Source organism: Notamacropus eugenii, chromosome 6 (genome assembly GCF_028372415.1).
Source record: "Notamacropus eugenii isolate mMacEug1 chromosome 6, mMacEug1.pri_v2, whole genome shotgun sequence".
In the NCBI taxonomy this organism is placed as follows: Eukaryota; Metazoa; Chordata; class Mammalia; order Diprotodontia; family Macropodidae; genus Notamacropus; species Notamacropus eugenii.
This window is the reverse complement of record NC_092877.1, coordinates 297,531,684-297,559,123: the sequence shown is the minus strand read 5'-3', so window position 1 is coordinate 297,559,123 and position 27,440 is coordinate 297,531,684. Positions and strand designations below refer to the sequence as shown.

Sequence of the window (27,440 nt, the reverse complement as noted above, 5' to 3'; positions counted from 1 at the left end):
TCCACACAGATAGTTTTATCTGAAAGCTCTGGATCAACTTGAAATATTACTAGTGCTTCCTCAGTACTGGAGCTTTTCTATACCCCACCTATGACTCTATTGCACATTTGTGGTTTGTTCTTATGATTTACAAAGCAGTTTCAGTTACTTTTTATGTTAGTCACTGAATTCATGCATTTAGAAATAAAGGCAGAGGCTGATCTGTAGAGCTATTGTGTCCGAGAGAGCTATAGAGAGAGATTAGGTTATGATTTATCAATCCTTTTTTCTTTTTTTCTGAGATGATAGTCATCTGGGATACAACCTAGCCACAGAGCTGAGTTCCACCCTTGGCATGGGGGGGTGGGGGGGGGTGGAATGTTGTATATTTCATAAGCAGTGGCTGTATCTGATTAGATCACTTCCTTAGAGCACTAGGCTGAGTTGAGGATATGGAGGCAATTCTCAGTGGGCTGGTTAACATAGCCTTAACCTTAGTCTGGGTCACCAAAAGGACTCTGAGTCTTCTGTGTCTCAGTGGGCTTGTCCCATCTGTGGGGGCTTCTCATACATAAAAACTTTAGGTTGCACACATGTTTGGAGACAGGTAACGCTTGTCTTCAGTGGAGGAACACCCCTTCTGTTATTTTCACGAATTCCCTCTTTGCTTCTCATTCTGTTCAGGTCTCTCAGGCCCAGCCTAACTTTCCTTCCTCCTAGAAAATTACCTCTTTTCTATGGGACCATATAAAGGTCTTCCAGTTCAGTTTGTCTGACTTTTCCCATATACATCCTTGTCACCACATCCTTCATGCAAAATTTATGTGAGTCTTTACCCTACATGTCTCAAAAGAATACTCATCTTACAATTGCTTTGCATTTATTTATTGTATTTATTTCCCTCTTGCTATTACTTTGTATTTATGTGCATGAATATTGTATTCCATTTATCTCCAGTGGAATATAAGCCTTGTGAAATCAAGGCTTTTCACTTTTGTCTTTGTACCCTCTCCAGCACCAAGCACAGTATCTATCCACACTAAGAGATTCCTATGCTTATGAAATCTACCATGTGCTCCGTCTCTGTGCTCACTCTGCCCCCAGGCTCTTCATCTATTCTGTCCTACCTCTTCCAGAGCATGGTATCATCAGCACTTACTCACAACTACCTTTCTAGGCAACTAGGACTAAAAGTAGTTAGTATTTACATAGCACTTTCAAGTGCTTCATGTCTTACTTTATCTTCACAGTCACCCTGGGAATTAGGTGTTCTTATCATCTCCATTTTATAGAGGAGGAAACTGGGGTAGGCAGAGATTAAAGAGATTTGTCCAGGGTCACATAGCTAGTAAGTGTCTGAGGTCAGTTTGAACTTGCATCTTCCTGACAGCAGGTACAGAGCTCTGTCAACTGCACCATCCAGTTGTCTAGACTCATAAGTTGAGATTTAGACAGGGCTGGCAAGTATGAGACCCTGATCTGCTGTCCTGAGGTTTATCACTCTTTATACGCCCTAATGTTACTCCCCTGTGTTGGCATTCTTGCTGAGGGAACTCCTCACCTGTATTTATGGGACTCAGTCCACCAGGTGGCAGAAAAATCACATCTTTATCTGTTTCAGAGGGAGCACCCTCCAGAGACAGAGTGAAGGAGTCCAGCTCTTTCTTGGGACACTTCACAGCACACTGATCTGAATTTATTGAACTGAAATTTGGAAGTTGTTCTCATACTCTGGGACGTATTTCATCCAAGGCAGGTGTCCCGAACTAATTGAGGGCAGCTAAGTATCTCTTAAACTAGATGAGTGAGGAGATGCTTCTGCTGGCCTTCTGACTTTCTAGTCAGAAGAAAATTTTTCTTCCTAGAGAAAACAAAGATAAAATAGTACAGAATTTTTATTTAAAAATTGTCCATTATCATCTTCGCATTGACATCAGAGGTCCCTCTATTTCTTGAATAACCTTTAATATTTCATTTTTAAAAAAATTTAAATAATATGTATTTTTCCAATTACATATAAAGATAATTTTAAAACTAATTTAAAGATTTTTTTTTTGAGTTCCATATTTTCTCCTTCCCTCCTAATCTTTCCCTTCCCTGAGACACTAAGCAATTTGATGTAGGTTATGTATGTGCAACCATGCAAAACATTTCCTTGTTGGTCATGTTATGGAAGAAGACACAGACCCAAAGGAGAAAAAATGAAAAAAAAGTGAAAAATAGTATGCTTTGATCTGCATTCAGACTCCATCAATTCTTTCTTTGGAGGTAGATAGCATTTTTCATCATGAGTCCTTTGGAATTGTTTTGGGTACAAGACAGTAATTGTATTGCTGAAAATAGCTAAGTCATTCACAGTTGATCATCATACAATATTGCTGTTTCTGCGAACAGTGTCCTCCTAATTCTACTCACTTCACTTTTCATCAATTTGTGTAAGTCTTTCCAGGTTTTTCTGAAATTAGCCTGCTTGTCATTTCTTATAGCATAGTAGTATCCTATTACAATCATATAATGCAACTTGTTCAGCCATTCTCCAACTGCTGGGCATTTCCTCAATTTCCAATTTTTTGCCACTACAGAAAGATCTGCTATAACTATTTTTGTTCAAATAGATCCTTTTCCCTTTTTTAAAAAAGTATTTTTACCTAAAACATCCCCAAAGGAGTCTTGATACAAAATGCCATTCACATCCAGAGAAAGAACTATGGAATGAGAACACAGAACGAAGCAGACTATTTTCTCTTGTGTTATGTTTTGTTTTGGTTTGATTTTTCCCATTCGTTTTAATTCTTCTGTGCAACATGACTAATGTGAAAATGTGTTTAATAGGAATGTATATGTAGAACCCCTATAAGGTTGCATGATGTCTCAGGGAGGGAGGGGAGAGGGAGGAGAAAATTTAAGATTTATGGAAATGATTGTTGAAAATTGAAAAGAAATAAATTAATTTTTAAAAATAAGAAATTTAAAAAAATCTTTGAGTATTGTTGAGTGAAAGAGTATGCATAATGCATAGTTTTATAGCTCATTGGGCCTAGTTTTAAATTGTTCTCCATAATGATTGGACCAGATTATTTGTCTACCAGCAGTTCATTAGTGTACCTGTTTTGCCCTCATCTTCTCCAGCATTTGTCATGTCTTATAGATGTGAGGTGGTACCTCAGAATTGTTTTAATTTGCTCTCAATTGTCATTTAGAGCATTTTTTCATATGACTAAAGATATCCTTTGACGATTTATCAGTTGGGGAATTCAGATTAATATTTAATTAAAATTGTATCATCCATACTAAACTAACCTTTCAAAAGCACTTTTTAAATCATGTCCTTTCCCTGTTTACAATTCTACATATGAAAAGTAAAACTCCTTATCCTGGCATTTTACAATCTGACCCCAGCCTGCCATTCCAGCCTTTATTTCCGCAGTATGTAACCTACATTATACTCAGTCTGATTAATTAGAAGTCCCAAACACATTGTGCTTTCCCTTAGTACCATTGTGTATGCCGTTTTTTCTGTCCAGAATTTAACATCCTTTCTCCCACCCTAATCCCTGGTATTTACCTTTATCCAACAAAATTCAGACAAAATACCACCTCCTCAAGAAGCCTTTACTATTCACCTGTTACCATGTTAACTGTGTTGGTATCACTTGTGACATGTTTTTTTTAAATTTATAGATATACCTCATAAATGGTTATCCCAACTAATGTTGTTTAACAGTTAACATCTTCAGTGCTGAAAGAGACGGTCAGTTGAGATAAACTTGTTCTAAATTAGTCCTTCCTACTAGGCAGGAAAGACTCGCTACACTGTTGTCCTAGATTTCTTGTCTGACTCAGGCAGATTTATTCTATAGCAGTAGTGTGAAATTCATATAGAAAAGGAACCTCACAGGGGTCATGTTGACTTTAAAAAAACCACAGATGAACATTATCTATGTTGTTAAACATTTCCCAATTAGATTGTAATCTAGTCCAACTTCACTAAGGTGGCATTGACACCTTTGTTTTATAGAACCTTTCCTTGCTCTGATTCCTCTTATTCACCCCGCCAGCCTCTTGATTTGATCCTCGATCCTATCCTTTGCCAAGATAAAGTGACCAGATCCATTTATTTTACGTGTCATCTTTTACATTTGTTTGGTTTTAGGTGATGGCTGATCCAAGAGATATAGCCACGTGAGACCATGTAAAGTGCAGCAGATGTAGCCTTTGACCATTTAGAAACATCCAGCTTTTTAAAAGTTGTGATCTGACCTGTGGGTATGAAAGTAAGGTCACTGGAACCCTTTCTTTCCTGAATGGTTTGATGGCTTTCTTCTCTGACTCAAACCGAAGTACTTGTTCTCTACCAACACCAAAAAGGATTGTGGATGACGCTGCCTCGGAATGCCATCTCTGATTCATTGACACATGAAGAAAACCTCATGAATAGCAATCACAGAGACTCTGAGAGCATCACTGGTGAGTTGATGTGTTTAAGTTCTAGCTAGACCCTACTGGGTAAAATGCTTTTTTTCTGCAGCTTCAAGCATGGATGAGTTCTCACAGCCCTTTTCAATTATACACATCAGAAGAAAACAGCCAAGAAATAGCATCCATTTTAAACTAATGCCGCATTTGTTCATTATCATTTATCAAAAGTGTGCTAACCTATCCTAAGCTATATAGTGAGCTGCTCACAAGGATGGGTCAAATTCCATTAAACACACAGTGAAAAACCTGTGTGTCAAATTTATTTCAAGAAGTTTGATACATTTCCATATCAACAATAAAACAGCAACAAAATGGACAATGCCATGGAGATTATTTGTAATGGAATTTGATAGGTCTTGGTTGTATTTCAAGTTCCTACTTTACCATCTTAAAGAAATGTTATTAAGGCTTAAAGATGGACTGGAGTTTTTAAAAAATTGTGAACTATTTATCTCTTTGATAGTATTAGCCTTTGTAGGTCAGGTAAGGAGAAAATTTGAAACTTGATAGTCCAAATGTGGGAGGATTTATACACAAGTTGTGTTTAACATTATTCATTTCATCTTTAGGTTAATTTAAGCCTAGGCATGAGTGGCTTAACATTCTTATCAATTAAATGGCTTTCCTCAAGTTTGGGATTATTCTTTGCTATGGGCTTTGAATATGTTCTCTTTTATTCTCCTAAGGAATAAAAGACCTAAAGATGAAGGAGTCATTGGCTCTTAAATCTACATCCCAGAGCCAAAGTAACCTAGAGAAAGCTTTATGGTTCCCCCATGAATGCATTGATTCATGGGGTGGGGTGTTTCTACTTGTGTCATTGTGAACTTCCTTTGAGGAAACTCCCAGGTCCATTCACATCTTCTCTGCAACATATAGTCTTAAAGAGTAGACTAAGACACTGAGGAGTTGTGACATGCCCAGCCAGTGTGTCCAAAATGGGGCTTGAACCCAGGTCTTCCCAATTCCCCCAGGCCATTTCCATCCACACTGCTACCCTGCCACTAATCAGAAATGATTACTCTATTTTTCTTTAGGGCATAATATGAAAATACATCAGATTTACATGGTATCTTTTTTCATAAGATGTTTGCTCCAATGAGGATCTCCCTGAAGTTGAGTTGGTGAGCCTGCTAGAAGAACAGCTTCCCCAATACAAGCTACGAGTGGATTCCCTCTTCTTATATGAGAATCAAGACTGGACTCAGTCTCCTCCGCAAAATCAACATGACTCTGATGCCATCTCTCCAGTCCTTGCTGAAGAGACTTTCCGTTATATGAGTGAGTATCACATATTTAGGAACTTCATAAGGATATACACATTACGTATGTATTGTAGATATGATGATGGGTTTTTTTAAGCATACTAAAACTTTGCTACCCAGTATGACCCCAGATTAAAAGGTAGAAAATGGTCTCATTTGAAACATTAAAGTTTGACTCCAGAAAGCCCAAATCATTTTGAATATATAGGTCAGGGAAGGCTAGTTTTCTCTCCCTTTTCATTTCCATCTCATGTTCCTGATTTCCCTCTAGATTGAGTGGAATGGCAGTGAAAGGAATTTATTGTTTCTTACTTGTAGTGATCAAAGTAAGCTGACCTGCCAGTCCCCATATTTAATGCCCCTCTATATCATATGATACTTGGCTCAAACCTAAATTTTTTAACGAAATTCAGGTTATGATTTTAACATCCAGTTATTTTATATTGTTGTTTTAGCAATTATGATAAAACAAGACTTCAGAGATTGATAGAGCAGCAATGGCAAGTAAGCAGCAACCTAGGAGAAAAATTTCCAAAACCTGGTCAGTTGGAGAGAAGAGGTAGGAATAGGTATTGATTGGAGACCCCTCTCTCAAACAGCTCCTTTGGGCAGCTTCTCTTTGCTTTGAGGCTTTTGGAGGAAGCTAATCAATTCCTAATCAAGGCAATTTCGCAAATAGGCCTTATCTCAAGAGAAAATGGGGGAAGCCTCTTATAAATAGGTAGTCCTTGTTCAGGAGTCCCCAGCAGTAGGTGTGGCCAAAAGGCAGTTCAGTTCAGCAACCCTGTACTACCATCAGTAATTATTGGGGGGTTGGGGGGTGTACAGAGACATGAAAGACAAAGTCCTTGTCTTCTTTGGGTTTCTTCTTTACTGTGTAGCCAGAGCCTGTGGTACAGTGGCTCTGTTGGCTCTGTCAACATTTGTTGACCTGGATTCAAATCCTACCTCCAGTTCTAATAATTAAATGATGACCAACATAGGGTACTTTAAGGTTTGTGTGGTGCTTTTGAGGTGTTGTTGCTTCTAATTCTCACAACCTTGTTGGTACCAGGTGCTGTTATTCCTCTGTTGCAGAGGACAATCTGAGGCACATAGTGCTTGAGTGACTTGCCCAGGGTCACACAGCTAGTGAATGTCCAAGTCAGGATTCACACTCAGTTTTACAAGTTCAGCACTCTGACTACTTCATCACCGCCGAGCTAACTGTCTCTTAACTACCTGTATATTCTTGGGTAAATACCTTAGCCTTCTCAGGCATCAATTTCCTTACCTGTAAAATGGGGGTTAAACTGGATGGCCTCTGAGGTCCTTCCCAGCTCTAGACCCCTGTTCCTGTGATAAGCAAATGCAAGAAAATAGATAAACTGCAAAGCCCAAGTGTGGCAAGATCAGAGGCTGGTGGGAACGCACGGACCATGATTATGACCATAATTATGACATAGCCAGGATGGCCTGCTAGTACAGGTTCATAGACCTGTTTTTCTTAAAGGAAAGCAACTTTAAAGGGGTCAACAATCACCTTACTTTAATCAAACACATATAACATGTATCATATGGGGGGGAAAGTCAGTACCCTGAACTTCAGAGAAAACACAAACAGAAATTACAAGCAGAGAAAATAGCACAGATTAACAAACAGGATTTCTAACTGAGAAATGAGCACAGATCAAGACAGATCCAGCTGTCTGACCATTACATACATACACAATTACCAGAGAGAAGCATCAACATCTGGGTTTTGGAGGGGAGAGGGGTAGCCTTAATGGCTATCCAGAGTTGCGTCTGGCCAAATCACAGGAACTTTCTTCCAATGAGTGAACTCTGAAGCAAAATGCTAACCTCAGAATATATAGAGAGCCAGAAGGCATCACAACCTAGGTGCTTCAGTGCCTAATTATCAAAAGGTGGGAAAGTTGTCTAGCAAGCAAACCTCCCCAGAAGCAAACTTTCCCTTAATGGGCTCCACCTGAGGCCTATTAATGTGGCATTGGGAGGGGAAAGGTCTTTAACTTCCATTAACATTACACCCTCATGATAGGAAAGTCAACCTTGACTTCCTCACTTTGTGTACTCAGGGCTAACCCTGGCCCTAGGGTGCTGTTGTAGCCAAAAGAAGTAAAGACTACTCCTGAACCCCAGTGACAGGGTCCCTCAACCTCCCCCTCACCCCCAGTGACCCTCAGTAGAGCTGCCTTAGCCTGCTTGCAGCTCACATAAAGGAGGAGGCTCTGTTTTTCTCCATTCCCAAGACTGCCAGCAAAGCCATTGATATGTCTCCAGAGAACCCCCTGGGGTAGGGAGGGTGGGGGGAATCTAGTAGCATGAATACACAGAAGGAGAAAGACAATACAGTACCCATCTGGTTGTGCTGAGCAGTAGCTTGACCTATTGAAAGAGGCTGCCACCATTGATATCACTCAGCAGCCAGCCCCACTAAGAGCTTATCAGTGACCCTGCTTCCTCTGAAGACTTGTAGCAGGCCTCCAGGAGAGCTATTTGTGCCAAAAACGCACTTACTTGGGTCCAAGTCTATGCAGAAGAGAAGCTAATAGTGTGTTTGGGGTCCCATGAAAAATGTTCCTGGAAACCTCATTTCTCTTTTTCCTGCTACCTCCTTCCCTTATTGGCTTGTAAACAGCAACTGAAACAGATTACTCATTCTAGAGAAGGAAGAATCACTGAAGGCCAAAGGTTTTTGTATAACTAGGGAGAGGGGCTCCTTGAGGCAGAATGAGATAAGTTCATGTGGAACCTTTGTGCTGTGTACCCCTGACTGAATAACTTAAAGTGGGATTAGAGGAGGGAAACTATGTAAAATGTAATAGCCCTGGGGAGTGTTGGGAAGGAGAGTGGAGATTGAAACTTGGATGTAAATATCATTTAGTGATTTGGGATTAAGGGGAGAAATCTGACCCTGACCTCCATGGAAGGCATCATCTTCAATGTTGAAGGCCAGGTTGGCAGGGCCTAAGAGTTGAATTGATTGTTTTTATTTCTCATACCTGTGATTATTACATGTATGTCTATTTAATTTGTATTCATTTTGGTTTGTCACCCTCCATCAGGAATGTCCATCCATCCTGGGGGTGGGAGGAGGAAAGCAAATACAAGGTAACGTGGGTAGGGAGAGAACAGGTACAACTGGGGGAGAAACTTGGGGGAGTTCAGGAAAAGCTCTGTATGGCTGAGAGGAAAGTAGAGGAGGAAGCAGAGGAAGAGGAGGGATCCCATTTCAGGCATGGGATGTTTATGTGAAGGCACGAAGCTAAGAGATCGGGAACAACTCGTAGTCTCATTTAGCTGGAACAAGGAATGTGTAGAGGGGGAAATGTGAAATACATCTGGAAAAGAAGGTACATTGGAACTGGACTTTAAGAGTAAAGTCATAGCCTTTGTATTTTGGTTTGGAGCCTTTCAAGGTTTTTGAGCGGGGAAGTACCCTGGGGCTACTGTAGTAGGATGTTAGGGATCACAGGAGAGGGAGCTCACCACAGATGACCTCCATTTTCTTGGTAAAACAGGAAGCAAATCCCTATGTTGAAAGAGGAGAAGGAGTGATTGCTATTCTCCATCAAGAGTCCAGACAAGATTAGATGATATGAATTTGTAGTGGATATAGTTGTTGGTATTACATGACTTCCAGCAGAGTGGAGAAGTGTGGAGTAACCCAGGGTTGCAGTTTGATGAGGCATGAGACTGTAGTGGAACAAGAGACTAAGGGAGTCAAAAGTGGAAGACAAAACATAGTTGAACTTGTCAATTATAGGTTGAGGACTGTGAAGGGAAGAAAGCGGTGGGAGGTCAAGAGATCTGTTGAGGACAAATAATGGGTCTAAAGGGAATGAAGCAGAGGGAGAGATGGGAGGATGAGGGCAAGTTGGCATGAAAAGGAAGCTTGTGTACAAAGTACAAGATGGGAGAGCAAGCTGAAGGTTGAGAGATGACCATAACGATCTGAAAAGGGTGACAGGACAAAGTAACCTTCAAAAAACACATGAAGATTGGAATAATTTTAAGGGAAAAAGTTTGTTAGTAATACAACAAAAAGTTTCCAAGGGTTCGGGTCTGGGAACCGTACAGCTGAGTTGAATGAGGACGAGAAATCAAGACTGGTAGCATGGGAAAAGGGTGTTTACCTTGGCAAATCACAGTTCTGACTCATAGAAATTAGAAGAGGAAGACATGGAAGTGTGGTTCCCACCCTTTGGGAACCACATGAACCATGAGGTTAACAAGAAATATTAGAACAAACTCAAAAGATTGAAGGTGGAAAGAAAGAAAATCTAATAGATTTGGTATAAAAAACAGTTGACTTGAAAAATAGGTGAAGAGACAGTTTGAGAAGCAATGGATATCCTGAAAACCATGATTTAAAAAAACAAAACAAAATCTGCTACATTTCAATAAACTATAAATGAAAACTGCCAAGATCAGTGAGAGAGGACAAGGTGAAACAGGGATGAGGGAAAGAGTTAAGAGGAGGAATAATACTGAAGTGAGGAATAAAAGAAAAGAAAAAGAACTGGAATCTAATCAAAGATAATTTATTAAAAGGATTTGTTCTATAAAACTTGGACTCAGTCAAATGGCCACATCCAAGGACCTAGAAGACCACATGTGGCCTCGAGGCCACAGATTCTCCATCCCTGCCTTAGATCACTTCCTAAAGAATTGGAGAATAGCTTAACAAATTGTGGTACGTGAACATAATAGAGTATTATTGCACCATAAGAAATGATAAAAGAGATGATTTCAGGGAATCCTAAGTAGGTATGAACTGACACAGAATGGAGTCAGCAGAACCAGGAGAACAATTTATATGAGGACAGCAATTTTGTAAAGAAAAACAACTTTGAAAGACCAGCTCAGAACAATGCAGTGAACAGCCATGTGTCCATAGGACCTATCATAAAACCTGCTTCCCATACCCACTTCTCAGAGAGGTAATGGACACAGTGGAGAAAGATACAAATTCTGGGCATCGCAACTAAATAGATTTGATTTTGTTTTAACTATGCTTACTTGTTACAGTGGATTTCATTGTTTCTTTTGGTTGATTAGGAGAAGGGGGTTAACACTAGTGATGTCAATAAAAGGGTCTATAGCAAAGGAAAAAAATTTATGCACAGAAAAAAACAGAAACTTGTTCACATTAACAGAACCATGGAAGCAGGATAGTAGAGTGGGTAGAATTTTTTATGTGCTCTTTTAAAAAAAAAATCACATGAAATGGAGATTGATGATTTGATTGAGTATTCTCTCTGTTCTGCTACATGTATGGAAATTCTCTTTTGGTGTTTTAGGTTTCAAATAGGATCATCTTTTTTTATTGTTGTTATTCCACTCTATATATGGAAAAGCTATTGGTAAGGAATTTTTTGTGTGTTTTTGATGTTTGAAATTTAGAATAATAACATCTTTTTTTTAAAGTTTTTCAGAAGTTTGGAATAAAAACATCTTTTATTAAAAAGAACTTTTTGTAATAGTCAAGAGTCCTAATTGAATTTTCATTCTATTTCTCTAAACAGTAAGTGAATATAAAATTGGTTTTCTAATTTGATTCCCCAGATTTTTTTAATTTGAAAGATAAGTGTTTGTGTGAAATCTTTCTTGAACATAAGGTTTTTAGAAAGGATTCTTCTGTTATGAAGAAAATCCAATTTGTTCAATTCTTTGTTTCTGTGAGATTTTTAGTTTGAAAGATTAGATCCCAAACTGTAAATTTTTATATATGCTTTTATTCAGTGCATTTACAGATAAAATATGAACAATGCTTGATTGTGGCTTGGATTTGAACCAGTCTAGGTGGGCCTTTAGGTAGACCCTGAAAAACACTTGATTATACCCAACACTCAGGCATCACACAAGGCAGATGGCAGGAGGAGAAGGGGGGAATCATGACCTTTGTTTGAACTAATGAAGTACAATATCTAAGGACAGAAATGTCTCAAGGTTATGGCAATGAATGGAGTGATTCTTTAAAAAAGAACTTGTTTTCAATATTGATAACTGGCATCTGATAGCACATGAAGCTTGCCAAGGACTCTACACACAGTTATCTCCTTGGAATCTCATAGTGATTCTGTAAGGTGAGTATTTTCAGGTGTTATTATCCCCATTTTACAGATGAGGAAATGGAGTCTTGAAGAATCTAGATAATTTGCCTCTGGTCCTATAGCTGAATCGGAGAGGAGAGAAATCTCATAGGGTTAGCACCTACCTTTTCAGGGCTCCTAGATGGGCTCTCTGCCTACACCGCCTCTCACATCTGAGATCAGTCTCATGATGCACATTGTATCCTCCTCTCTGACTACTCATCAGGTTGTGATGGGTCATATAGGAGGGAAGCCTGTAACATGGAAGAGTAATAGCTTTGTAAGGTTCATTGCCCCTGGTTTGCTTATCTTTAATTTTCCCATGTTCAGGCCCGAGCTGGGGAGGGTGGGGCAGTGTTGACTTCTGTATTGCTTACTAATCTCCCTCCATGTTATCATTAAGCTCCTCCTTTTTTTTCAACTCTCTGAATATGTGTTTATAAGAAAGCCATAACATTAAGTGCACACCGGAGAAGTGACACGGAAGGTTAGAAAGACTGTGCCAACGTGCATCTCTGGCCCGGAGCATCCTTAGGAATACCCAGGGGATATGAATGAAGACCCATGTGATGGCCCTTGATAATAATAACACAAATTATAATGAGGAGCTCCATGAAGCCTTTACTTTGCGTGGTGAGGAGGCATGTATGTGGTTTGTGTCTAGCAGAGTATGGGGAGACGGTTTTATGTTTTGGTGGTGGAAGAGTCTCCTTGTTGGGGGGGTGAGTGGCTAGGATGGGGTGGGAAGGTACAGAGGAGAGCACAATATTCATTGTCTTTAATTTGTCAGCCACCTTCGGTCTGACAGAGGTAAAATGTGTGACAATCTCTAAACGTAGATACAAGGAAGTCCCAGAAATCATCTATTCCTTCAAGAAGATATGAGCAATAGAATCCTCAGAAATAGTGCAGTGAGAAAATTATGCATGAGTTCATAGCTGCAAGGAACCTGCCACGCTGATCCTTGAAAGTATTACTGTTTGTCCATCCTAGTAATGTCTCAGGCCTTTTCTGGAGTACTTAATACTTGGCAGCAAGGGCCAGATATATTTCTGTACTGCTTATTCTTAGAATTAAAAGAAATGTAGATCTACCAGGAAAATTGCATTTAGTAAAATTGATTGTATTTAAAGCCCAGACTACTTAGAAGATAGCTGTCCTCTATCCATAGTTAGCAGGAATAATTGAGCAATGGAATTTGAAGCTATTTAACCACAGTATTTTAATAGCTTTGTTCTAAGTTCTTTTGGAAATATCCCTAGCAGCATGTCTTTACGTTGGCAGTATGTGTTAAAGGAAAAGAGAGGTTGGATTGGAAGGATTCGTTGTTTTCTTGTCTGCTTTACAGCTGTCTGATGTAGTAGATAGGTGACTGAGCTGTTGAGTCTATGTTGACTGCAACAAGTTTCTGAGCATAAGGGATCTCTAGTGTAGGATTTTTTTTTTGGTGCTAAAAGTAGGCAGATGGGCTATTCAGTTTATGCCTCACATGCTTTATGTTCTGTACCAGAATAAATAGGTAAGAATTTTGAAATTCCTATTTCTTCCTTTAAACTTCTAATAGCCTTTGCATTTACTTCAGTTTTGTTATGGATGCCTGTAACTGAACTCAGAGACGTGAACACAACAGAATATTTTACGTTGAATGATCCATAATCACATTCATTTGTTTATTCATTAAAAAAAATACTTATTGTATGCCTTATGAGGAGTAATGATGTTAAATGCATGTGATCATTTATAGGAAGTAGCTATACTTCAAATTTCAAATTAAAAAAAAAAGCTCAAGATAATTCCTTCCATCTTTTTAGTTCCTTTATTGTCCTGTTTTCATCACTATATATGACTTCTGACACACAACTTAAGCTTTTTGCATTCTTGACCTATTCTTAATCATTTTATGTTAGGTTAGTCATTAACTCACTTGCCTTCGTCATCTTCAACTTTAGTTAGCTTGTATATGTTATAAAAAAAATTTTTGTTGCATATAAACTTTAAAAGAACAAAGTTTGATACAATCACAGGAAAATAAGACTTATTACTGTTCCTAGGATATAGTGAATTTGTGCTAATGGGATTTGAAATTTAGTATTTTAGTATAACTTCTTTAGTGTAAGTAATTTTAGTTTAAATAATACAGATTTCAGATAATTCTACTTTAAATGTAGATATACCTTAACACTTCCTTTGTTGCAGTATTTGTGGATTTAAAGTTGTGTATTTTTTTTTAAGGATTGCATATCCTTTCTTAAATAGAGCTTATTTTGCTCTAAATAGAATTAAAATAACTTTTTAAAAGAATATCCATGATTCTTCCTTTTGTTTTTAGTTGTCTGATCTATATTTAACCACACTCTTTCACTAATTGAAAAAAGGGAATTGTGGAAGATGTCATCATGCTAAGATGCAGAGGATCCCAGACCACCTCTCAAAAATTTCTCTAAGTTAGAGAGCTAAATTTCTCACCTTTCATTCTTCTCAGATTCTATTAAAGAGGCAGGACATAGAAATGACTTTATTTTAGGTTGAGAAAATTACTTGGGCAACCCCTGGATCCAGATTATCAAAAGTGTATTGTCAGTCACATTAATGTGGCTAAGTGATTGAGACACAGTAGAAGTCTGAGGGGACAAAAGCCATTTTTATAAACATTCATTATTTTGAATTTTTTTTTCCAATTTCATGACCTTTTTAAATGAAGAATCTTTCTGCTTTAAAGTTTAAACTTTAAAAACTTCTTCAGATATCCTCAAATGCCATCAACTCAAGTATGATAATTTTTTTAAATCTGTGATAATGAATGAGGAATGGAGATTAACAGGTTCAAATCAACAATTGATATTTAGACTTCATTTTTTTTTATCTTGAGCACATACCTTCTTCCTTAGCAAGTCTTTTGTCTGAATTGCTAACATACATAAAACAAAATTGATTTGCGTTTTGATTAACTTTATCTCTGATAGATACCAAAGAGCAGTGAAATGTCAAATAGCAGACAAAAAGAGGAGAAAGATACAAAGAATTACAGTCAACAAGCATTTATTAGATACCAGTTGTATACCATGTACTGTGTTAATGGGAATACCAAGAGATTTAACAGTGCCTGCCTTCACAGAGCTTATGTTCTATCAGGGCAGACATTTTCATAAATGAGTTTATACAAAATTTATACAAAGTTAAAAAATTTTTTTGAAGAAGAGCACTTGTAGCTGGGAAGATCGGGAAAGGTTTCTTTTAGAAATTTTCACTTGAGTTGAATTTTGAAGGAAAGTGACCTGTAATAGGCAGAGATTCGGTGGGAATGCATTCCACTTACATAAAGCCAGTGCCCACCTGCAAAAACAAAGTAAGTGTCATTTATGAAGGCCAACAAGAAGGCATGTTTGGCTGGCCAAAGAATATTGGAAAGGGAATAATACGTGGTATGATTAGAAAGTTATGCTAGGAACGGGTTGTGACACGCTGTCAAAGGTAAACCTATAGGCAAGAGTTGGGAACCCTTGTAATATATTTAATACAGGAATAACTAACATCAGACCTATGCTTTCAGAAAATCAAGAACAAAATGCAATCTAATATCTTCCTTTTAAATCTCAAAGGATTAAGAAACCAAAAAGACTAAAATAATAAACATCAATAGTTATCTTCCTAAGTGACTAAAAGGAGAAAACAGTCAATACTCAAGTCTTTGCCATGCTAAAGAGGTAAAAAAAAAAACCAAAAAAAAAACATTTTATACCACCATTCAGCTGATTAGTACTGATCAGTGTAAATCAGTTATAAATGGGCTGAAAGAAAAATAATTTAATATGGCAGATTACCCACTGTTCCAATTATCTACACCATTAGCATGAAGAGTTGAGATTATATATGATGTCAAAGCCATAAATTGAGAAAATCCACTAGCATTTCGTTAATTTTAGGTCATGTTTATAGTTCTCATCTTAAAATATATTTAAATGAAAGTCTCTTTGTTTATTAAAGATCATTAATTACTACTACTGAGTAAAAGATAATGTGCTGGAATGTCACACAGTTGTATAATATGTAATATTACACATAGGGCTAGCATAACTCAATATTTTTTAATGATAACTGTTCTTACCATGACTCAGGGTTTTAATTAAGCCAGTATTAATAATTATATTTCAAAAAAGAACTACAGATAGATGCCTAATTAGTAAATTTCCTTGTTTTCTGACATTCACCCAGAGTTAATAGGTTATGACATAAAATAACTACCCTCAAATATAAACTTAGTTTTTAATAATTAGAAGGAAAATGTTCATTTACTATGACTTTTCTCTTTTTTGTAGATAACATTTCATTTTTTCCAATTACCTGTAAAAATAGTTTTCAGCATTCATTTTTTATAAGATTTTGAGTTCCAAATTTTCTCTCTCCCTCCTCTCCCCTTCCTCAAGACAGCAAGCAGTCTGATACAGGTTATATACGTGCAATTGTGTTAAACACGTTTCAGCATTAGTGAAAAAAAGAAGTAGAATAAAAGGGGAAAACCGTGAGAAAGAAAGAACAAAAAAAGTGAAAATAGTATGCTTCAGTCTGCATTCAGACTCCAAAGTTCTTTCTCTGGGTGTGGAGCATTTTCCGTCGTGAGTCTTTTGTAATTGTCTTGAATCATTGCATTACTGAAAAGAGCTAAGTCTATCATAGTTGATCATCACGGTGTTGCTGACTATAACCTTTTAAAATTAGAAAAATAATTTGTAAACTTAAAACCCAGCAAACTCACGAAGTAAGAAGGTAGAGAAATTCATATCATCAGTATGGAAAAGTGATTCATATGTATTGGTTGAAAGTTACCCAGTTGGCTCCTGGGGGGAGCTAAAACACATCTATGTGAACTTCCTAACTTTGTACTCTACAGAACTCCTTTAATTACTATGATAGCCTTTTCATCACATCCATATATTCTTTTTTTAACAGGTTGATTCTTTTAACTCTTTTCAATGCTTATATTTATACTTTCTCATGGTATCTGAAACAAACAACATTGATTTTGATTTTTTTACTTAGTTCTAGGCACAGACAGGGTGGAACAGATGACCAGAACTTACAATGACATTGACGTGGTCACACACCTTCTGGCTGAGGTAGGATCACATCTTCCCCTTGAGTAATAATTAGTCACTTAAGTTCAAATATTATTTTTCTTTAACAATAAAGAAATTAATTCTTTAGCTTGTCTTATAAGAAACTGCTGTAACTTAAATACTTGGAAAACCAAAAGAGTAGAAGGTCCCCTCCAACAATAGCTGCTGAGTCTATATTTATTGGGATCTGGTTAGATATTAAAATTCAGGTGCAGAGTAATTAGAAATACTGTATTGAAAACTCTCTTACTTTACTCCAATTAAGCATATAGGTCAATCACTACCTATCCCTAAATACTTATTCTCTTACCCTTATCTAGATTTTTTGCCATCTTAGACTTTGGACCTCAAAACTCTTGGTCTTTTCGCATCTCTATGGATCTTATTTTCTTGATCTGCAACATGAGGCAGTTAGAACAGATGATTATTTAATGAAGCTCCCAACCTCCAGTGATCTCCAAGCCTCAACCTCCCTTAGAAGCAGTGATCATACAGGCTTGCAACCCCACACCCAGCTATAGAGCTCTTCCCAATATACCTAAATACTGGCAATTCATTTTAGTACCCCTTTTCTATAACATTACTTAATAATTGTGTCTCCTGGCCCTACCTCTAAAGGTCACATTCACATGTATTATCTAGTGCTTCACAACCTTGAAGGCTCTAGGACCCTTCATATGTTTCGCTGAAAAAATTTTCTTCCTTTATTCTCTCTGGAATTAAAATGGAATTTGATACTTTCTAGGAATTCACATTTGTGACTAGAGTTTCTGGAGTATATTGGATTAAGTAACACTTCCTATCAAATGAAAACTATATTTGATGTTTGAACAGAGAGATCGGGACCTCGAGTTAGCAGCTCGTATTGGACAAGCTCTCTTGAAGAGGAACCATGTTCTATCTGAACAGAATGAAGCCCTTGAAGAGCAGTTGGGACAAGTCTTTGATCAAGTGAGTGGTTTTCCTGAATGATAGAGGCCTTGAGAGAGTAGAGTTATCTACCTTGGTGGATTCTCTGAAATGATTCCATCATATAAAGCCACTGTGTCGGGTAGAGTATTTTGACTGCCATTGTAGTGAACACAGTGAAGGAAGAAAATACTTTGAATGTCATCTGTTATGTGATTATGCTCTTATTAATCTTGTGAAAGTAACTTAATACTTGTGGTAAGCTACTTGTGTAGTAATGCTCTATTTTGCCCATTTTAGCCATGCTATTTGTGTTTTATGAAACTTCATCTTGAATTTACATTAAAGATCCATCAGTACTTATGGGATCTGTCATTTGATCAGCGGTGCTGGTACTCTCACCACCATTATTGATCACAATCTATATTATATCACTTAGTAATTGTTTTTTTCTAAACTTGGTTAGTCTATGGATAATGTGGTGGCCCCATACCCAAGTTCTGAAGGCTTGGTGTAGGATCCACCAGGGTCTGCCCTCTACTAGCATATCCTTTGACATCCCAGAGTCATTTCTGTGACTTCTTGAAACAGAGGAAGTCTTTTGGAAGATATGAAAGATGGGATCTCCTGTCTTTCCTTTGATGCCTTTAGTCGTCGTTATTCACAGTTTAAATAGAAAATGTGGCTTGCCTCATAACAATAAATTTGTTCGTTTGAATTGATTTGTATCAAACTGTAACTTATTAGAATGTTTATGTTATTAAAACTCAAAGCTGCATTGTCACAAAAAAAAGTTCTCAATTTGTAGTTTGAGGAAGACTGAGTGAAGTTTGTTCATCTTTTAATATCTTTCATGTCAGTCAAGAAAATGTTACTTTCAGTGTTGTTGTCTTAGTTTAAATTGTGGTACAATTCTCAGAATTCAGAGACCATGTTGTCTCCTATATAAAGTATGAAATAGGAAACACATTTGGTAAATCAGATACCTTTTGTATTTAGGTTAATCAGCTGCAGCATGAGTTGTCTAAGAAAGATGCATTACTTCGAATTGTCTCCTTTGCTTCAGAAGAGAGTGAAAGTGATTCCAGCTGTTCTACACCACTTAGATTCAATGAGTCTTTCAGCCTTTCTCAAGGTCTCTTACAGCTGGACATGTTACAAGAAAAACTCAAGGAACTGGAAGAAGAGAATTTGGCTCTCCGATCTAAGGTAACCTAATCCTAATCCTCTCTTACTTCACAATGCATGTTAAAATTGGGGGGTTTGGGGGGTGAGGGAGTTGGAGTGGAAAGGAAGATCTAGTAAGTTTAGAGCAGGGTTTTTTAATCTACTGTTCATAAACTTGTTTGTTTTTTTTTTAAATACTTGTAAAATACCTTGATAGCTGTATAATTGGTTTCCTTTATAATCCTATGTATCTTATTTTACTCATTCATTTAAAAAGGTTGTTCTGAGAAGAGCACGTAGGCTCCACCAGACTTCCAAAGGGTATCCATGACTCAAAAATGGTTAAGAATTCCTAGTTTAGAGTATGCTCAAGATTTCCTTAAGGTTACACCACTTATGCCTATCTATACATTCCCATGGTCCTAAATTTACACACCTTCTAAAAGAGAGGGTGTTGAACTTTGCAAGAAAAAGAAGTTAAGAAAATTCTCTAATAATCTTTTGCTAGACCATTTCACCTAAATCAACTTCAAAAGTAAAGTATGAACTATACCTTCAGTCTTGAGTATACACAAAACACATCTATTCACAGAGCTTGCTTTTTTGCATACCACTCATTGGTTGGTACATGTACGATTGTGTCATTAAGTATTTCTTCTCCATCCAGAATATCTAAGCTAAATAGAGTTTTCAATATATTGGAATTTATTCCCTTAAGTCATAGTGGAATAGCAGGATGCTGCAATGAAAAGAGCTCCCAGGGGGGGAGCCAAGATGGTGGAGTAAAAGCAGGGTCTTGCTAGAGCTCTCCCCCCAGACCCAGCCAAATACCTGTAAAAAATGACTCTAAACAAATTCTAGAGCTGCAGAACCCACAGAATGACAGAGTGTAGCAAATCTCCAGCCCAAGACATCCTGGAAGGTCAACAGGAGGAGTCTGTTACACCAGGCTGGGAGCAGAGCACAGTCCAGGGTGGGCTACTCTGGCACAGGTGGGACCTGAGGAGGCCTGGGGTGGGATGCAGGGAGCAGGGAACTAAATCACTAGCACCTTTGACAGTTTCCAGACTTCACAACCCCAGAACGCCAAGGACAAATTGGAAGGTCCTTGGAAAAAACCTAGCGGACCTGTGTGAGAGAGTAGAGTGTTCTGACTCCAGCCCCAGGGCTGCAGAGAAGGCAGGGGAGTCCACAGCAGGGTCACAGCAACAGCTGTTTCTGGAGCTCTGGACCCACAGGATCGAGCAGCTAACAGTACTCATCTTACATTACATCTCCCCACTGAGAACAGAGGACTACATTGACAAAGAGCTCAAAAGTCAAGTAAATGACTAGGGAACTGAGCAAAAACTGGAAAAAGAATCAAACTATAGAATCTTGCTTTGGTGACAAGGAAGATCAAAACATACAACCAGAAGGAGACAACAAAATCAAAGCTCCTAGAACTAAAACCTCTAAGAATAATATGAATTGGTCTCAGGCCATGGAAGAGCTCAGAAAGGATTTTGAAAGTCAAGTGAGAGAAATAGAGGAAAAATTGGGAAGAGAAATGAGAATGATGCAGGAATATCAGGAGAAATGACCCAATTGCTTTCTAAAGGAGACCCAAAAAAGTGCTGAAGAAACTGACACCTTAAAAAAATAGACTAAACCAAATGGCAAAAGAGATCCAAAAAGCCAATGAGGAGAATGCCTTAAAAAGCAGAATTGGCTAGATGGAAAATGAGATCCAAAAGATCACCGAAGAAAATAATTCCTTCAAAATTAGAGTGAAGCAGATGAAAGCCAATGACTTTATGAAAAATCAAGAAATTATAAAATAGAAAGAAAAATAGAAGACAATGTGAAATATCTCATTGGAAAAACAACTGACCTGGAAAATAAATCCAGGAGAGACAATTTAAAAATTATTGAACTACCTGAAAGGCATGATCAAAAAGAGAGCCTAGACATCATCTTTCAAGAAATTATCAAGGAAAACTGTCCTGATATTCTAGAACAAGAAGGTAAAGTAGAAATGGAAAGAATTCACCTATCACCTCCTGTAAGAGATCTCAAAAGGAAAACTCCTAGAAATAGTGTAACCAAATTCCAGAGCTCCCTGGTCAAGGAGAAAATGTGACAAACAGCCAGAAAGAAATAGTGCAAGTATTGTGGAAACACAATCAAAATAACACAAGATCTAGCAGCTTCTACATTAAGGGATCGCAGGACTTACAATATTTCAGAAGTCAAAGGAGCTAGGATTAAAACCAAGAATCACCTACTCAGCAAAACTGAGTATAATACTTCAGGGGAAAAAAATGGTCATTCAGTGAAATAGAGAACTTTCTAGAAAATTTGACTTTCAAATACAAGAATCAAGAGAAACATGAAAAGGTAAACAGGAAAGAGAAATCACAAATACATAGGTTGAACTGTTTGCATTCCTACATGGAAAGATAATATTTGAAACTCTTGAGACTTTTCTCAGTATTAGGGTAGCTGGAGGGATTGTATGTATATAGACAGAAGTCACAGGGTGAGTTGAACATGAAGGGATGATATCTGAAAAAATAAAATTAAGGGGTGAGAGAGAGGAATGTATTAGGAGGAGAAAGGGGGAAAATAGAATGGGATAAATTATCTCTCACGTAAAAGAGGCAAGAAAAATCTTTTACAATGGAGGGGAAGAGCAGGGAGGTGATAGGAAAAGAGTGAACCTTACCCTCATCCTGTTTTGGCTTAAGGAGGGAATAACATACACACTCTATTTGATATGAAAATCTTTCTTACCCTACAGGAAAGTAGGGGGGAGAAGGTAAAAGGGGGGCTTGGGGAGGAGGATGATAGAGGGGAAGGCAAATGGGAGGAGGGGTTAATTAGAAGTAAACACTTTTGAAGAGGGACAGGATCCAAAGACAGAATAGAATAAAGGGGGGGCAGGATAGGATGGAGGGAAATATAGTTAGTCTTTCACAACATGACTGTTATGGAAGTGTTTGCCTGACTACACGTGCATAATCTATATTGAATTGCTTGCCTGCTCAATGGGGTGAGTAGAGAGAGAAGAAGGGAGAGAAGTTTTAAAAACAAATATTAAAAATTGTTTTTACATGTAACTGGGAAATAAGACATGCAGACAATGGGGTATAGAAATCTATCTTGCTTTACAAGAAAATAGAGGGGAAGGGGATAAGAGAAGGGAGGGGTGTGATAGAAGGAAGGGCAGATTGGGGGAAGGGATAATCAGATGCATGATGTCTTGGGGTAGGCAGAGGGGAGAGATAGGGAGAAAATTTGAAACTCAAAATCTTGTAGAAGTGAATGTTGAAAACTAAAAATTAATTATTTATTATGTTAAATTAATTATTATGTTGAAAACTAAAAATTAAGGAAAAGAAAAGAGCTCTCAGTGAGGAGTCAGGGGACCCCAGTTTGAATCTCTGCCCTATCCCTTCCTACCTGTGTCACCCTCGGTAGGCCACTTAATCTCCCTGAGTCTCACTCCAGTTCCTTGTCTCTCAAGTGAGAGGATTGGACTAATTTGACATCTCAGGTCCCTTTCAGCTTTTAAATCTATCATTCTATGATTCATCTTGGTAGGGTATCTTGTGATTACCCTTCACTGGCTTTTCTTCCTCCTTTCATTCTGTAGAGAGAGGTAGATGTTCTGTAAGAGCCTTACCCTTTCCTTCCCTTGGTGTTCTTAGTATTCCATTCCTGTGGCTTCAGCTCATCACTCCTTGGCAGGTGACATGTGAGTCCACATTCCAAGCCTGCCTTCACCTTTCTCCCAAACTAGAGTCCTCCATTTCCTACCCCCTTCCCCTCAAGTTATGCATATCCTAATGAATAAGTACACATCAGCTGCACCTTACCTAAACGTGGTATCACCCTCAGTGTCTAGCACAGGGACTCTTCACATGGTAGGTGCTTACATGTGTGTTGAATTTTAATTACTTGTTCAGCAGGCATTTATTAAATAACAGTTACACAGAAGACACTGTGGTAGATGCTATAGATACAAAGACAAAAATAAATCAGGTCTTGCCCTCAAAGAATTTATGTTCTACTCTGGGAAAACAACATGTGCATCAGTTAGCCGGTGCAAAATGTATACAAGATAAATCAAAGCCTTGGGGGTGGTGGGGAGAGAGACTATAATAGCTAGGTGAAATCCAGAAGAGCCTCTTGTAAAGGGCAGCATTTGGTCTGAGCCTTGGACACAGTCTTTTGGAGAGGTAGAGGTTTAAAGGGAATGCATTCTCTTTGTAGGGGGCAGCTTAGGCAAGTCATGGAGGCAGAAGATAAAAGGTAGCATAGGACTCAAAAGGGTAAGTAGGCTTATTTAAGTTGAAACACAGGGTTAAGAAGGGAGAGCGATAAATGTGAGATCAGCTTAGAAAGTTAGGTTGGAACCAAGTTATGAAGGACTTTAAATACTATCCAGAGGAGTTTGTGCTCAGTTTCAAAGGTGGTAGGGAGCCACTCAGTCTTCTTGAGCAGGACAGTGACATGATTAAACACTTTAGCAATATCAGTGTGGAATCTCTGTGAAGAATGTATTGGATGAGGAAGAGCCTGGAGATAGGGGACCAGTTAGAAAGCTATGGCTATCATTTAGGCAAGCGTTAATAAGAAAAGGGAGCAAATGAGGCAATACATCCTCGAAACAGAATTACAGAATTTGGCAGCGGACTGAGTATGAGAGGTGAGGAACTGGAGGAGATGATAAGGATTGCTAATCTGGGTGATGTGAAGATAGTGGAAATAGGGAAGTTAGGAAGAAGCGGGGCTGGGGGGAGGCAGGGGTGGGTCTTAGGAGAAAAGATAATGAGTTCTGTTTAGACATGTTGAGTTTGAGGCACTGTATGCAGTTGGAAATACAGCTATTGAGAGTTGGCATTGCAGGACCAAAGCTTAGGAGATGGACTAGAGCTGGATTTGTAGATCTGGGATTCATCTGTATAAAGATGATAATTGAATCCATAGGAGCTGATAAGATCACCAAGAAAAAAGAGGGTTTTCTTTAGGGGATGGGCCATGGATGATCGATCAGTAAAAGAGACTGAGAAGAAGGAGGAGAATGAGGAGAGAAAGGAGTCACAAAAATCCAAGGAGGAGAGAGTGATTAGCAGTGCTGTAGAGGTTGAAAAGAATGAAAATTAAGAATAATCCCTCTGGTTTAGCAATTAGCAACTTTGAAGAAAATAATTTCAGTTGAATGTTGAGATCATAAACTGTATTGGAATGGTTTAGAGGAATGAGTAAAAGGAGAGGAAATAAAGACAGTCTTTCTAGGAGTTTAGTTGTGAAAGGATGCTACCTTGAGAGGATGGTAGAGTCAAGTGAAGGTTTTATAGGATGGGGAAGACCTGAGTGGGTATACAAGGAGAGATTAGGGAGCAGAGAGGGGAGGGGTGACAGGAACGAGAGAGCGAACTACTGAAAGAGATGAGATCCAAGGCATCGAGGCTGGACGCTGGTGGAGAGATCTTTGTTAGAAACAGAGTCAGAGGATGGTGGGTGATGGCAAGGTGTGTCTATGATTTGTAACCTTTGACTGTTAATACATTGGTTAATGCTCTAAGTTTTCACTCAGAGGTTTGAGTAGAAATTTGGGTCCCAAACCTAGCCTGGTTCACTCCATAGACATTTGTGCTTTATTTTTTTATTTCCTGCCAACTTGCTAATCAGTTGCCCACAAGGATTGCAATAAAAATTCCTTTGTGATGATTTTTGCATTTTCCCTCCTTCTACAACTAGAGTAATACCTGATGCTGTTTTCATCTTTCTAGTCCAGTGTACTCTGCTTTATATGCAGTCCTGATGGTCATGACACTCTTTTCCTCATTCACCTTTGCCCCTTCTTACTTCTAACCCAAAAAAAAAAAAGTTTATTGTATCCTTGGGGTGTGTGTGTGTGTGTGTGTATATATATATATATATAGATAAATATAGATATGTTTAAAGTGCCCTCAGACTTGTAATTAACCTATAGTAATGATTTTATGGAAAGTATCAAGATTATTCTTAGTTCACTATGATAAAGTTCTGTGGAAGTATTATTATGGAATCCCTCATTTTATGATCAATACTGTACAGACACATAGTTTTATGGGCATATCTTCATCAACTTGAATATCCTCATATCTCAGATGAGATATAAAGGCTATTTCACTTACTCATAAGTCATTATTAAAGAATTAAAATATAATGCTATTACAGAACTCATTGCAATCCCTTTTGTTCTATTAAAGGCTTGTCACATAAAGACTGAAACAATTACTTATGAAGAAAAGGAGCAGCAACTTGTCAATGACTGTGTTAAAGAACTCCGTGAGTATTAGATTTCCATTCTGTCATTGGAACTCAGATATAGAGAGTTCTAGAATGGCCTTTTTTCAAGCTTAGCAATGCTTAATTTTTTTGTTATTTTTAGGTGAACATTCAAGTCAGCAGATATTTAGTGGCCTACCAGTTAAACAATTTATTTTCTTATTTATTAAGCACCTACCATGTGCAAGACACTGAATTGAGTATAAGGGTTACAAAGACAAAAATGAGGTAATCTCTACGCCTAAGAAACTTACATTATGTGTTTCATAAGCTTTGAGCTTGCAACTGACTAAATTTTTAGTTAGAAGTCAAACTGAAGATTTCCTATATTTCAAATAGCAATTTGAAGTACATTTTAATATCTTGGTATGTAGCCTCAGTTTTCTTGATTAAAATGAGAAAGGCGGATGGATTGGGGTGATAGCCAAGGTCCTTATGATTCTGTAGCAATAAAGATCCATAATGTGAAGTAAAGCACCAAATTTAATTTTCAAATATTTTGCTTTCTGCTAGTTGTTAAATCAGACTTATTTTGCTCTCTCTAATACTAAAGTACAACTGAAAAGATGTGGAAAAAAAGACAGTGAGCATGTCCTTTAAGAGGAGTAAGGGAGCTCCTTCTGTCAAGAACCATTGACATCCAAAACTCTCGATCAGGAACAAGATAAATGAAGATTCAGTTCAGGTTTTAGGTCAAAAGATGCTGTGCAAAACCAATTTTTAAGCTAAACCTAGGAAATGCAGTTCTGTTCAACGCATTTGAACAGTTAAAAACATTTTTTTAGTCCTGTGTCATGATCAATTAAAGGGAACAACCAGGAAGAAATACTAATAGATAATAATAATGGCTAGCATTTATATAATGCCTCCTATAGGCCAGGCACTGTGCTAAGCACATATGAAGAACATTTCATTTGATTCACACAGCAGCCTTGGGAGGTAGGTGCTATTATTACCCCCATTTTACAGATGAGGAAACTGAGGCAGACAGGTTAAGTGACTTGCTTAGGGTTACACAACTGGTGAGTGTCTGAGATTAGATTTGAACTTAGCTCTTCCTTACTCTAGGCCCGGCACTCTCTCCATGTAGCTGCCTAAGAAAGGAAGCAGGACAGGGGAGGAGAGAGAAGTGACAACCAAAGGAGAGAAGAAGGCTACAGCTATTAGTTCTTCCCATTCAATTAGGCTACAAACATCTAGATGAAGTAATACCAGAACATTCATTCTCTCAGAAACTTTAAAAATGAAATCTCTTCTTTTGCAGATGAAGAAATAATCTCAGATAGGTTAAAGCACTTCATAGAGCTATGAAATTACAAAGCCAGCTTTCTTGTTACTCAGTACTCTCTTTGAAGTCTGATTAACTCTCCACACCAACTTAAAAGTCTTTTCTGAACTGACAAATAGCTGAGAGCAGTGGGAAGGAAGGGTCTGGTTTTCTGTGTTTTGGTGGGCTGTTCTTTCCTCTAAATTTTAAAGTTTATTTTTGAAATAAATATTTACTTTCTCTTGGAATCCTCATAGCTTAACATGAGTGTGAAAGAATGACAGAGGTTTTAGAAATTTTCCCTAAAAATGTTGAGCGTTTTGCTAACTTGTCTGAAAAATCTGTCCTACTTGCAAAGATTCTTTGCTTGTCTTTTGAATGATGAGAGTTGTTTCCCTCCTCGGTAAACAAACCATCAATTTCTTTCATTTTTCAGATATTTTTCAAATCAAATATTTTGGTTTTTTAAGATTAATCAAGTGATACTACAAATGATCATGAGCATGCTCCCCAAGGAAAACTCAGTGAAAAACTTTTGAGGAGTGAAGTGGTCTAGGTATAAAAGATTAGGTTTTGTTTGTCTTATTTTTTATTTATTATTTTTAGCTCTACTAGAACCCTGCTAGGTTAAAAAAATTCTATTTATGCCTAGGATTGCATTTTTAAAACCTTAAACGTGACTATTATGTCTTACCTATTGTCCTGATAAGAGCTGTTTCTAAGTCATGGGCTAAATATTCCACCCTCCCAAAAAATATCTTAAAGAAATTATACCCAAATTGCTACTCTGTCCAAAACTTGCTTAACTTAACTAATTCTTTTATTGTTGTCGGTTATTTTC

General features: G+C 37.8%; 1 protein-coding gene across 3 annotated transcripts in view; it reads left to right on the top strand.

Annotated features, from left to right (window-relative positions):
• TRAK2 (trafficking kinesin protein 2) overlaps positions 1–27,440 on the top strand; it is an 80,993-nt gene that overhangs the window by 27,546 nt on the left and 26,007 nt on the right. For 2 of the 3 annotated variants that reach the window (XM_072617262.1, XM_072617261.1), the window contains 6 exons: positions 4,133–4,446; positions 5,545–5,739; positions 16,859–16,935; positions 17,770–17,886; positions 18,844–19,053; positions 25,254–25,332. In XM_072617262.1, coding sequence (XP_072473363.1) covers positions 4,356–4,446; positions 5,545–5,739; positions 16,859–16,935; positions 17,770–17,886; positions 18,844–19,053; positions 25,254–25,332 — 769 coding nt within the window. In that variant the 5' untranslated portion in view covers positions 4,133–4,355. Of the gene's footprint in view, positions 1–4,132; positions 4,447–5,544; positions 5,740–11,377; positions 12,455–16,858; positions 16,936–17,769; positions 17,887–18,843; positions 19,054–25,253; positions 25,333–27,440 lie in introns of those variants that run through there. The other variant, XM_072617263.1, reaches the window with a different exon arrangement.